Source organism: Coloeus monedula, assembly GCF_965178545.1.
Source record: "Coloeus monedula genome assembly, chromosome: 5".
Taxonomy (NCBI): Eukaryota; Metazoa; Chordata; class Aves; order Passeriformes; family Corvidae; genus Coloeus; species Coloeus monedula.
Window position 1 is genome coordinate 42802528 of NC_138785.1, and position 14602 is coordinate 42817129.

Consider the following 14602-nt stretch of genomic DNA (forward strand, 5'->3'; position numbering starts at 1 on the left):
TTTGCTTGAACTTGCAACTACAGAAGCCATCTTCTTGAACGTGAAGCTGTGCTTTGTCCATTTTTTATGTAACTCCTTCGGGACTTGAAAGGTGAAGACTTCCTCCTGAAGTCAGGTATCTCAGCAAGAACATTTGAAATCTTCTGAGAATTGCAAAGCAAACCGTGTGATTTATATCCCCGTGATAAATTGTGCTTTCAGTGTAGTTTTTCTGTATGTGGCAGCTCTGTTCACTAAGATTGTCTGGGCAGTCTCCTGGCTTCCACATAAAGATCTGTGTTTCATTGGAAGAGCTGTGTACAGGCAACTCATAATAGTGTCTTACTTATTACTTTAAGTACTTGCAGTCACTGATAATATTGGTAAATAGTTTCTATTGATATTGAAATAATGGGAATTGAATGAGTCCTTGAAATTGTACGTTATATTATTGTCAGGCATTTTTCAGCACTTTGCAGGAGCTGTTTTAAAATGACATTATTTGTGGTGGAGAGGAACAGCAAAATGCAAGACAGCAAAAAGGCATGATGACCCAATTGTACTTTAGTGAGAATGTCTGTTTTAAAGGGGATTTTCGCTTCTCAAGTACCAGTGGACCTGCTCGTAGCAAAGGTAGCCCTAGGTTAGAACATGTGTCAAGTTTTAAAATTCAAGCTTGCTCCCAAAACTGCTTTTGCCTTGTGTGGTTGTAGTGGGAGATTGCTTTGACTCATGTGAAGAACCATGTTAACCAAGTTAGTGGGAAGGGAAAGGAAAACACTTTTTCCCATGTTTATGTGAGTTGTTTCTCTGCCAAAAACCTGGCAGAGATGGAGTTTTCTTTTCAGCATAATGTTTCAACGCTGATTCAAAGCAAAAGGTCTGAGTAATAGAGAGCTGGGTTATCAACTTCATTTAAATAATGCAAAAAACAATGATTAATTTGTTAGATTTAAGTACTGCATTTTAAATTCAGATTAAATGAATGACACTCTGTATAGAAAATGGTCTACCTAGTCTGTCTGCTGAAGGGTAATAAATGTGCTTTTTTCCCATTGAAAAGGGTACACTGATTATAATGTCCTATCATTAGTTTTCTACAATTAACAGTTGTCAAATTTTTTTAGTATTTGTTTAAAACTCATTTCCTGACATACTTGGTCGCTCTTGTTTACTTCAGTTCAATAGCTCTCAATTTTTAGTATTACACTTTTTCTGTCCCTGAGGCCACATCATACTACACGTGATATGTTTTATGTTCCTAAAGGTGTGTTCCATCCTTGAATGTGGATTTTTGTGAATTTGCCATTAGTGGAGGGGGCATGGGTAAATCTTTTTTTCATTGGATCAGGTAGTTGTTAAAATATCTGAATCCTGGAACATAGTACTGCTTTTTATCCAAGCCATAGGAGGATGTGTAATGAAATGGAAATGGTCTGAATGTTTCAAATGGGATGGCAACTAAACCTAGGTTGAGTATCTGTTACGGTATCCAAGCTGAGTGCTCTGCCTTTTGTGAAGAACGCAGGGGAAGCAGAGAGAAAGGACACAGAATCTTATTTTGCTTCACTGTTGGGCTTTTGCCATAAAATGAAGCTTGTGAAGGTAAGCTTGCAGGAGCCCCAGAAGCTCTGGGAAGTAGAAGGTTTGTCATTTGTGGGCATCAATTTCAAGTGGTATGCAAAACAGTTCTTGAGGTAATAAGTAGTTTGGAGGAGCTGTGAGGGAGAGGAGAAGCTTCCTAACTCCTTCTAGTTTTGATCTTCATGCCTTAGTAAGATTCAGAAGTATTTATATGTCTTTTCTCAACCTAAAGCCAAGGATGTTCTATAGTCTTTTTCATTCTCTAGCTGCACAGGGGATATTTAGAGCTCTGATATTGCAGGATTTTTGTAAAAGCAATAGCAGTTTCTGGTTGTTGCACTTTTCTCATGCTTTAGACTGTCTTGGGCTTGCAACCAGATATCCTGGTCTACTGCCAGTCTTTTAATTGATGGGTTGTTTCTGGATGGAAAGGAGAAGATATGTTTAATTTTAGTGTTTTTAACAGAACTCAGAGTATCATACTTTTGTTCTTCTGTCTCATTTTTAGGCAGGTCAACAATGAGTCTTTGATGATGCAGTTGAATTTACTACTAGGAAAGTTCTGAAATTAAAATAATGAAAATACATTTTAGCATTTTTTACCGATTTCATGAATATTTTAAAATGTTACAGGAATGTTGCATGAATTGCAAATGTTCTGTTATAGTTCAGCAGGGGCCTATGGTTTGGACATTTCTGGTACAGTTTATTTTTAGGGATCTCTGGAACATCTGTTATAATTTTATGGCTTTTTCAGAATTGAAACTTTGTTAGAACCACATATGCTGATTACCTGCAAGAGTACCTGTGAAGTCATAGCTTTATTATCACAGGAGACTGACCTCAGGAAATCAAATATTTTTTAGACCGTCTCTCACTTCTTTGTCCCATAACTCCTTAGCAGTGAGCAGACAGAGTTTTCCACACAGCCTTTTATTCATCGTGTATATTTAGAGATTTCTGGTCTTCTCATGCAGTCCCTTCTGATTCCTTTCATTGTATCCTATGTTGTTGTCAGCTCTGCATTGTATTGTGCTTGACATTTAATTTTCTCAACTTTGTGTTAGATTGACGTCTCATATTTTGCTGTGAATTGCACTGTTTTTACCTTTGTAGGGACTGCTTCTCACTTGAACAGTGTTTTATGATTGAAAACATAACCAGGGAGCTAGTTAATTTCTCCTGATAACCAAGCTCTGCTGAGTCAGTAAGGATAGATGGCTCATGGAGATCTTACTGTCCAAGTCTCTTGCAGGGAAATACTAAGGGTGGACATAAAACCTCTGTAATAAGGTCAAGAGTGAAGGCATCCTGAATTCAAGGTATGCTTTAACACTGAAAATAGTATAGACATGTATCAGAAACTTTCTGAAAATAAAATCCGATAAAGTTCTCTTTATTTCCAAGTCTTGGTTCCTTGCTCTCTGGAAAGGAGAGCAGCAAAATTTACCCAAGGAAAGAGCCATTTACATAGAATACTGTATCCTTTCCCAAGCTGTTACTGTAAGTGGTTATATAAAAGTAAATTATGTAGCCATAAGGGGAACAGATTTGTGTTATGTCTATGGGAGGTTTTTGTGACCAGTCATTCTATACCATTTTTTTCCCTATTAAATATGTGAAAGAGAACAAGTTAATGGTAATAAAATTAATGATGATGGTTCATTTGGCATGTTTTGTGGTGCTCTTGAAAAGACAGAACTCCCTATAAAATGTGTGTAGTGGGAAAATTCCCGTGCAGGGAGGGTATAGCAATAGACCATGCAGGAGTTTCTCTCTGGTTGCTAAGCTGAGACTCTGCAGCTCAAGTGTGATTTTGTGCTGGTTTTTCTAGCTTGCCAACAATTTAGTTTTCATGCCATACGGCTCTTTTGGCCTTGAAGTATAGACCATAGGTTCTTGTTGTCTCTTTTTACTGAGGAGGAGAGTGTGGAAATGTTCAGTAAACTGGGGCTATGCCTGTACTTTGAGAATTCATGTAAGACTTTATTTTGATGACAATATGAAATATTCCAGCACAGGATAATGCTGTATTTATTGCTGAGCAGAAATTTGAATGCTAACTTACCAATTATTTCTTGGCTATACTTGTGAGAATGAAAATAATACCTGAGAAATATTTCATTTTCATATTCTTATTCTTAGCTGTCCAGTATTCTATGAAATCTCAAGTGAAGGAAGTTCTGCCCTGCTAATCAAGTTTTTACACTGCTACAGTTTTACCAGTTTTAAACATGGTACAGTTAAGATAGAAGATCTCCATCTGATAAACACGGTTTACACATTCCAGGAGCTACTATATTAGTAGAAATAATGAGATGATATCATAAAATCATTATTGAGATAATGATGCTTAAGATAGTAGGATTAACATGCTTAAAGTATGTTGATTTTTAAATTGGTAGTTATGGTATCCCTTAATGCTGAATGTGACAAGTACATACTTGCTATGTAATCCTAAATAGGTCTGTAAGTATTAATTAAAAAATACTAACTCTTGTGAATAGAAAATCTATTTTTGCATCATTAGTTGAAGTGATGTTTAAATAAGAACATCTGGATGAAGTAATATGTGGATAAGAACACATCAGTCCACTTCTGTTAAAAATGAATTTATGGAGAGTTCAGTGAACTATTGTTTGAGGCTGTGACTCTTTATTGTCAAGGTCCAGTCTGATGTTAAGTTTACAAAGATAAGAGGAAAGTTAATAAGGCAACAGTGGGAGGAGCAAGTAACTATGAGTAATTGGTTGTTTTTTGTATGCTGAATTAGATGCAGTCTTTTCCTTTTAGATCAGTGATTACACTGTCTCATCCACAATGCCCGTTTATACTGTGGGATCTGTCATGATCTCTGTTCTAGTTTTGTTGTAATTTAGTTAATATAATAGGAATAATTGTAAATTTTTCTCTGTTTCTGGCCTTAATTCCATGACAGAATAAGGCTGCATGTGGTATGCCTGTAGCAGGCTGCTGTGTTTTAAAAATTGCATTTGATGCCAAGTGTTGCAAATGGATTTCTTGACAGTGGAAGATACTCCTGTGTTCTTTGCGCTTTGCCATTTATTGAGTGTTGTTGCTGAAATACCTTCTTAATTCCTTATTATTTGACATTTATTGTTGTCTTCAGAACTAATTTTAAATTACTTAAACTGTTTAAACCAATAAATGACAATTACTTAATTTTTGTATCTGTAGGAGACTAAACCTAAGACAAAATTTCACGTTCAATGTCAGACTTTTTTTCCTTGGCCCATTCAGGCTGTTGTTTTCTGCATCTTAAATAACTTTCAAAAGTATCAAACAATGAGTGTTGTTCAGAAGTCTACAGGAAATGCACACATCCTTTTTTTCAGCCTGTAAGCAAAGTCAAAACTGAGGAAAACTTCAACTGTTCCAGGAAACAGGCCTCCCTGTTTGTTAGCAACCTCATTCTAAGCATGTACTTTCAAAATGTGCTCCACCCCTACCCCTTCAAGTCCTTTTGTTAAATCTTATTTATGTTTCAGTCTGGTTTCTGTCATTCTTTACCAATAAAATCTACAGACTGGAGCCCAATTAAAAAAAAAAAAATTATTGAGGGCTGTGATAATGCAAGTCAGGAACATGCCAGCTTTTAATCAGCATAAAAGAGCATCTGAACTAGAGCTTTGACTGTGTTAAATCCATTTACAAATGTGTTTGGCTCAATCAGGGTTATGCCAACTATTTCATGAAACCGAGCACCATTTTTCTTTAGATGAATGACATGAAGAAAAATGTGAAAACATTCAAATCTAGGCTTTCTAGCTGAACCTGTTCTCTACATATGCCCTCCATCTGACTTGAGTCAGGGGTGGGAAGAAAATCTTTCAGTGAAATATGCTGATTGTTTTATTCTCTCAGCTGTTAGAGCTGAGCTTGGACTGTGAATTTTCTGAAATCTTTCTGTTATCACAGATGTTGATTATCTGCATTACTAGGTTGTTACTGTTGTTTTTAAGGTGTTTATTGCCATATGTTGTTTAACTTGAAGGTTCCTGCTTTTTTAATTAATTCATTAATTAATTCATGTCACAGAAACAGTACTTTTTGAAAGCAAACCTAAACTAACAAGACTTAAGTCTTGATTCTGCTAAATGCAAGTTCATAAAATGGGAAGGAAAAATGGGTTTGATCAGCTGTTTTAGGCAAGGCACCTTTAGATCTGATACATTATCAATCATGAAGTTAAATTCACAGCTCTCTGAAGAGTCATCAACGATCATGAATAGTTCAGGTTGGAAGGAATATCTGGAAGGCATCTAGATCACCCTCTTGCTCAGAGTGAGAAGGATAAAGAGATGGGGACTCCATAGCCTGTCAGCACCCCTATTCTGATGCTTGAGCAGCCTCATGATTAAAATAGTTTTGCCTTGTGATGGGAATTTCCTGTGTTGCAATGTTTCCTAATGTGCTGTGCATCTGCAGCAAGAGTCTGGCTCACTTTTCTCTGTATGCTCTCATTCAGTAGTTGGAGACAGCAGTAAGGTCTCCCTGACCTTTTTTTCTTTAACTTGATCTAACCCAACCAGTATCACAGCTTAATGGTTCAATTCAATGATCTTAGAGGTATTTTCCAACTTAGGCAATTCTATGATCACTCCAATACATTTGAACATTCTTGTTTATTCAAATGTTGGTTTCTCCTCTCTTCTTGAAAATTTGTTTTTTAATGAAGCTGAAACCTTGTTTTAAACCAAGGTGGTTTTTTTTGCTCTTTGCTTTTCTCTCCCACAGTCCATGACTTTATGCAATATCTGTATGAGTATGGAAAAGTTCTCAGAAAGTCCAATACACTATGCATCTTTCTTTGCCCTTCAGTAATTACATTCATGCAGCAGCAAAATCACTATTGCTAGTGATCGTATTCACTTTTTACCTTTTACATTCTTTTTGATCATGACTTGAACAACTGTATTTTTTTTTTTTTTTACATTAATAGATGGTGCCTTTTAGAAGTCAAATGTACCAACTGTAGAGGATACTCTCAGTGGAATGTGTTCTTGCAAGCTGAAATGTGAGTTTGTGTCTGGTATTCAAGAGGCAGCATTTTGCTGAGGCAGTAGCCGTTTGCCTTGTTCTTAAAATGAATGTTCAAGTATGAAGCATAAAGTGATCAGTTCCTGCTTTGTGGAATTGTGTAGATTGGATCATAATGTGGTGATGTGGAGCAAGCTACTTACCTTCTTGCAACCATAGATCCCCTCTGAAGGTTGCTTTTTTTTCTTTCTTTTTTTTTTTTTTTTTTTTTTTAAGCTTGTGTTTAAACCACTTTTGAAAGGAGTGATTTGGTGAGTACTGCATTGGAGCACTTACTGATGCTTTAGGCGATAAAAAAACCACTTCCTGCAATGTATGGGATGCAACTGTTGATGCCTCAGTTAGCTTGAGGTCACTGACCTCCATGCAGGTATGATTCAGTTTAGCAGAAGGATTAGTCTTGTAAGATACCCAAGCTGGCATGTGTGTTAAAGAAGATGGAGTGTGTTGAGCACAGAGCTTCAGTCAGAATTGTGGGCTCATGTTTAGGAGCTCTTTCTTCACAGAAAGACCTGAACGAGTTTGTTTAATTGGGCTTTCTGAATCCCTTCCCTTAAGGTACTTGGGGTGTTTAAGGTCTCTGTGAGTCCATCTCCTCTCTTTTTTGAATCATGCAGTTGCCTGATGCAAATAAAGCAGAAGAATCCTGAAGTAGTTGTGTGACTGTCGTTAACACAGCTTTGTGTTGAGGAAGTGTGATAACATTAGCAGCCAGAGATGATGTATTGGAGCCTTACAAATACTGTTAGGTGTCCTTACAAAGTGCAAAAATACTTTCTCTTGCTGTTTAGATGGGTATGGCTGAAGCTTTTGCCAGTGTTCAGGTCAAAATGTGTTTGGAAACCTATAGCAGTTCACTAAATACTCTGTTCTTACACCTCATTAACTACAGTTTTGATAGTGAGGGGGGACTGCAAATGGAGGCAAATGTGCTGAGGTCTTGCTGCTCCTGCCATTGACAGTGTTGTCAAGAAGGGAAGAAATCAGCTGAAAGACCACAGTCATGGTCTCAGAATAGCGACTGGAAGAAGTCTAAGGGGTGTTGCTGTACTCACTGAAAAGGTGGAACAAATCAGCAGTGGGCAGGAGGGCACTCAAGGCATGGATAGTACCTGCCACGTTGGTATGTTTTAGGTGTGAGCAAGCCTGAAAAGCTTTATTTTGCTGATAAAAGTAGTGCTTAGACTCCCTTATCTGAGTCCTATTAGATAAACTTTGTTAGACTCTACATGCATGTGTCTGAAGTAGAAGCAAAACATTAAACCAAAATACAGAATATTAGCCTGGAAATTGGCTGAAATAACAGTATATTATCTTTAAGAACATTAAAACAGTGTTTTTACTTTAAGTTTATACTTCTTTCTTATTCTATGTATGGTGAATGTTGGAGGGATTGGGACGTTTCTGAAGTGCTCTCTCCTTACGAAGGAGAGTGAGCTCCAAGCTGATTGACAGTGGGGAGAGTTTCTATTTCTGTTTTGAATTATACTCCTTTCTATATAAATACATCATTAGTCATTGCTCTTTGTCTATACCCTGAAAAATGTTTCTCCATCCGCCCACCTGTTTGGACACTGTGGGAGTGAATACTCCAATATAGACAAATATTTGTATAGGACAGCAGCTTAAGATGCACAGAGCCAGAAGTGTCTTTGAAGAAAGAAGCCCAAAAGAATGTGAACCAAAATTGCTGTAGGAGATCTAAAGGCTTCTCTTTTGTTTTAAAAGTAGTTTATGAGGGTAAATTAAGTCCATTGTCACAGTAAGCTATAAAAATACTTTATTTGCTGTGAAAATACTGCATAAAAGGGTTCCGGTTGTTTTGTTACATGCATGTCCTATTCTCAGTGCATTGACTTGCAAGTAAATGCAGCTCCCCTCTACCAAAAAAACCTAAGATAATTTTGCAAGCTGTACAATGTACGATACACAAGTGTTAATATATGCTTAGTGAACAATGTATAATAACCTCACAGACGATTGACACTCCTGTTTTAACCACATGGGCTGGCAATATTTGTATAAAGACCAAATGATACAGTACCGTTGCCTTGAATTCCAGTTATTCCTTCTGTAACTTTTGGTTTATTCCTTCCTCATATGATGTATTTTCTATTTGAATTTCAGAGTAATTGGTCTGGAAGCTCTCATGATTCAATTCAATCAAGAAGAGTGGTTATTTCTCACAATATGGATAAAGCACTGAAAGAAGGTGAGTTTCAGGTGCATTAGAGTCTGAATATCTCCTGTCCTTTTTAGCAAACCATAACTGCACAATATTCCAAGACTTTACAGTATGTCCCTGGTTTCTTCCATGATATGAAATGGCAAGGTCTTAGTCTTCTCAAGAAATCCACTGTAGTAAGTAATGTGATGTTGTTTTTTGCAATTCAACTGATATATTGTCATTTTAATGGCTATTTTTTTACAGAAATACATTGAAATACAGTCCTTAATACTTGTGCATAAAGCAAAGGGATAACACTTAAAATATTCTTGACTGGGTTTTCATGACTTGAGGAATCCTGTGGACTCTTTCATACAGTCTTCCCATTTAGTGCAATTCTTGCCATTAAAACTGAATCTAAAATCAACATTTGTATTTCTGGCTGATACAGTCTATCAGCCTTTTGTAAATATTTTATGTAATTTTGAATACTTTTTCCTTTAAGATTTCTTTGCAGCACTTTTCCCAATCTTTTTTGTAAATGGAGGGTATCTATGAAAATTATCATTGCTTTAAACAGGTTGGTTGTCTTATGACAACTTGGTATGTGTTATGTTTTCAAAGTTATTTTTATGAATAGCTATTACCAGGATATATAGCAAAAATATAAAATTAGAACACTTTACCTACCTATGTCATCTTTTCTGAAGGTGAACTATTACAACATAATTGTAATTTATTCTTAGGAAGCATTTTCATCTGGAATCAGTCAGATTAGGGGATTCTTGTTAATGTGAAAAGGATAGTAGAGTCTAAACATTACGTGTAGAAACAAGCACAAAAAAGCTGTTTGCTGTGTTGTCTCATATGTGTATTTTATCTTTTGGATAACCTGCCATGGAATTTGAAAACTTTGACATAATCACAGAATTTGAGGTAGTGGGGTTGTCTGGGGACAGAAAACAGGCATTGTGGAATGTCGAGGGAAAGATAGTTGTGTTACTCTTCCCTCCTGTTACTTGCATGTAGGAGTAACTTGTTTCTGTAAAAATGTGGGAGCTGTCTTCATTTAAAGTGTTTATCCCACAGATCACTCAGTTGGATGCAGGAGGCCATCCCTGCTCAGTAAGGCTGAAAGAAAGTTACTAATACTTAAATGATTCATTTTTCAGAGTTAAGTGCCTTATGCTTTGACAGCTCACATGCCTTTCAACTGTTTTTTTTTTTTTTTTGGAGTAGCTTTTACCCTCCATTCTCACACTGAATTTTGGAGAGCACACTTGTCAGATTTCGTTTTATTTCTTCCAGGCCTAAGTGATGCGGCCAACTTCTCTGTTTTGCAGTTGACAAAGATGAGAGTGTACTTTTTGCTCTACCGTACAAAGTGTTTTGGGTTTGAAAGGTGACTGAGTCATCTTAAGTTTGAGATACTGAATGCAATCCCAAAAGCAATAGTTTCTTTTTTATGAGCACAAAATGATCAATCTCTATGAAAATAGACAGGACTTCTTGCCTGTGACAATTCTGAAATTTGTAGTTGTCTTGATGTGAATGGTTTTGTTTGGGTTTTTTTCCAAAGGTTTGTGGTTCAATTAAACTTTATTACTAGTGATATAAAAAATACCATCTGTATTTGTGTTTCCAATCTTGGACTGATTAGGAGTAAAGTATTTATAAATTCCAGGAATTTTGGACAAGTTTTTGCTGTCTAGATGTAACGTGCTACTCAACAAAATGCTTTAGAAAGCCTTATTCATTTAGCTAGGAGACTTTCAGTTGTCATGAGGTTTTAATCTTGGGGACCAGTTCAGACTCCTAGTGCCTCTAGAGGTTTAAGAGTAGGTGTTGTCAGATTATCACAGTTAATAGAGTTTTGGGGTGTGTGGGTTTTTGTGGTTTTGGTTGTTTTTTTGTTTGTTGGTTTTGGTTTTGTTGTTGTTTGGTTTTGTGGGTTTTTTGTTTGGTTTTTTTTTTTTTTTTAACATATTTTACTTTACCTTAGAGATGCATGGATTACATTTTTGGGAAAACCAATGTCATCTGATTTCAGAAATGCTGTTGCTGGGTGTGAAGAGGCAGCCCTTTGGTTGATTCTGATTTCTTCAGCTGTTTTTCATTGTTGTGTAATTAAGTTTGCCTGGGGTTTACTGTTAATTGCTAACTACCTTGCACCCCTCCAGAACTGCCTGTTGACTGTCGGTCATGCCATGTTTTTGCTGGTGTTATTGCCAGTCTGCGTGGACTTTTCACTCTGAGTTTAGTATGGCTGACGTGAGGTTCTGTGTCACTTCAAGCTGCCACTTGGCTTTATTGCATTTTTCCTGATGTTCTCATCATAGTTTGTTAATGTAGTTGGGAGGATAGATAGCAGTCATATCCTTGGTTTAACTGAAGGAATCATGCGTGTTTCTGTTTCAAACATCAGCCTTATTTCAATAACTATTAGATGTTTAGATAGTTCTCCTGTCATGGTCAGTGGCTGATACTGGTTGCCTGTGTCTTATATAGATTCTTGTATCACCACAGCCCATGTAATAAAGTTGTTGGGAATCATCCTTATGCAATGTGCCTCACACTAAACACCACCAAGACAGAACCTTGGTATATTCTGGTTTACAGCTCTGCCCTAAATGTCTTTGCTATTTTCCATTAGGAACAGAGTTGTGTAACAGGTTGGTGCTTTAGAGTGCTGCTTCACTATTAATTATAGCATACTTGCCTTAGCTGTAGATAAAAGGTGGAGGAAAGCTGTGAATTAGCCCTGCTATGGTATGTTGTGTTTTATGAAATCTAAGTGCTCAAAATCAGAACAAGTGTAAGGTTATGAAGAGATTTTCCTTGTTGAATATAGCAGAAAGAAAAGGCCTTTAGTTGTCAGCCCCAAGTCTCCTTTTCAGCTGGAAGTACTTGAGTAACTAACTCTGAAATATGGTTTTTTCACTACTTTTCATGCTTTCTCTTGATAGATTGATTTGATTTTTGTTTGACCTTCCTTTTTCTTACACAAAGAAAAGATAAGCCACTTTTACAAATACTCTTTAGCGCTACCTGTTGCATGTCTGAATTCCATCCACACATGGTGGTGTGGTAAGATGTCTCCTGAGAGAGGCTGTGCCCAGTCACTCTTGGGCTGCTTTGCACAGCATGTACTGCTTGGGCTGAGGCTGCAGCTGTCAGTAGATTGATCTCCTGTGAGGGTAGCTGGCCTCCCAGGAAAGGAATTTAATTTTCCATTTTTATTGGTGCAAATCCTGCGGTCTTTTTGTCATTCTTCACAGTCTTTGTCTCTACAGTTTTAGTAGTGCCAAGAAGAATGGTCTTCATATCACTTAGCTGCTTCACTGGGTCATTTATGAGTAACTAAAATAGCACAGGTCATAGCTCAAATCCCAGCAGAACTCTACTGGTGAAATTGCTCTGCTGTGAAAATTCACCTGTTTCGTAGATCTTAAAATATTTCATGCCAGAGAGCCGTCTCTTCTTTTGTAGTGGGTTATCTTCCTTCAACCCTGCCTTGAGGTGATCTTGTTGGAAATATTTTGGGAATTTAATTAGATTCTTTCTATCAGGATCAGATCTTGCCTGTCTGTGTTGATCCCTTAGGATCTAACTCTGTTAGAGATGTAAGATTGTACTTCCCTTTACAGAAAGATTGGGAAAAACTGTCTCATTTCCCAATTTAAAATGTACATGTTGACATTTAGAAAAAAAAATTGTAGTAACTCCTGCTGCTTTCTATTTGAAAAGCTGGGGTTATATTTTTTGGTTTTGTTTTTTTGGGGGGGGAGTTGTTTGTTTGTTTGCTTGTTTAGAAAACAGCTTTCAAAAAATTTTTTTTTGGTCCACAGTATGAACAAACCAGTTTGAATTTATGTCCTCTCTGCCATTGGGATTCTAACGCTTAAAGCTAAGAACTCTTGCAAAGGGTGCATGTGGAAAATTATTTGAACATAAATTTCTGACTTTTTAATTTTACTACACTTCCTAGATATTAATACTTTTTTTTTCTCTATTGTTTATATATTTTCATGGGTTTTTTTCTGCATAAAAAAACCAGTAAAGACACAAATGCCAGGAAAATTTTAATAAAAGTGAACCAAAGATTGGGGAATTGGGAGACTGTCAGGAATTCCTTTTGCACAGGGCCTGTCCATCTATGCACAATGATAACATCTAGCCTGCTAAACCTGGCAGTTTCATAGAATCTGAATATGCAAGTAAACCAAGAAATCCTAGTGGTTTTCCAAACGCAAACTTTAGAAGAGCACTGAAATCTTTAAACCACTATTGCTAGTTCACAGTCACTGAAATGTTGGCATTTAGACATCATTTTGTCAGCCTTTTACACCATGGTCTAGGTAAAGGTTTAGTGGCCATGAGAAACTTCAGTAAAGATAATATTAAGCACAAAACCTCATCTTCTTAACATGTATAGCTAAAACATAATGAAATCTAAAATATAAAAAGTGAATAATGACCTTCATTTCTTTCAATTTAAATGTTAATGTTTTGGAAATTATAAAAGTGAATATTCAGAGTATTTATTAGTAATTTTATTAGTAATTGTAAACCCACCTTTAATATAGGGGTTTAAAATTTTCCTTCAGGTTTTTGCTGTTATTATTTTTTGTTGTTTGGGGTTTTTTTTGTCTGAATTGGCTTTTGGCAGGGGGAAAAGGTAGTGGTTATAAGAAGCAAGTAAGCAGTTAACTTTTACTTCTCTGGAACAGTACTTTGACAGGAACTTAGCTGTGGTATAGTCTGTCATCTTTATCTGTTAATTTTTTATTGAAAGTATTTTTATAAAAGTATAGCTTATTATAACCTCATCATGCATGTTAAATCTAGTGTTGTAGTAGCACGGAATTCTGGTAATAATTCTTGGCTTTTTGATGGTGGTTTCCTCACGCAGCATCCTGACAGTTCATATAGCCTTGTATTTCTGTTTTACAGATTGCAGTGCTCGCTGCTCTAGAATAACTCAAGCTAGTGTTGTAGCTATACCTTTTCTTCATTTGTTCATACAGTCACAGGAGAGTTTTGGATTTGACTATAAATTAATGTAGTCATTCTGGCTTCTCCAGTGCTTTCAGGAAAGGACAGTTACTTCCTGCTGAAACATGGAAGTCTATTCATTTGCACAGAATATTTATGTTCTGGTTTTTAATACTGTTTTGAGAAAAAGAATAGGCGTTTAATCCTTGTTCTTCATATTTTTGTTATTTTTAATCAAGTTGGGTAATGAATCTTAGCAATATAAAAACTCTTTAGTGTGAAGCAATGCAAATTGTAGATTTGAAGCTAGTCTGACCTGCAGACCCTGGTGGTGCCACTGAACCTCTGAATGAATGAATGTGGAAAAAGGGATAGCAGTTACTGTAGGACATGTGTAGGAGTAGGAATGAAGGAAGAGTCTAGAGGGGTGTCCTCACTAAACCTCCACACAAGCTTCTGGCTTTCTACTCTCAACACTCTTCTAGTTTACAGTATTTAAAAAGTAGTTGAACAAGCTCAACTTCAATTTCACATGGGAATGGCATTTCATCACATTGTAGTAACTTGGGCCTTGGATCTTCTGAACTAATTTAGAAAACCCAGTAGAAGTTTCTACAGTTTTGCACCAGATTCATTGTGGTCACTGCATTTGATTTGATCAGAAGAAATCTGTTTTATGTTTGTAGTGGATGCGTTAGTGGGAGTAAGGTTCTGTGCTGAATGTATTCTGCTTGTTTTTTTATTCCTTCCTTGTCTTCTGACTGTTGTTTTCAATGTTTTAGAGAACATGTAGTATAAAAATAATGAGAATAGATG

At 36.5% G+C, this 14602-nt stretch overlaps 1 protein-coding gene across 1 annotated transcript in view; it reads left to right on the forward strand.

Annotated features, from left to right (window-relative positions):
- SNX25 (sorting nexin 25) overlaps window positions 1-14602 on the forward strand; it is an 83683-nt gene that overhangs the window by 4045 nt on the left and 65036 nt on the right. Inside the window, exon 2 of the mRNA XM_082281754.1 lies at window positions 8752-8836. Coding sequence (XP_082137880.1) covers window positions 8752-8836 — 85 coding nt within the window. The remainder of the gene's footprint in view (window positions 1-8751; window positions 8837-14602) is intronic.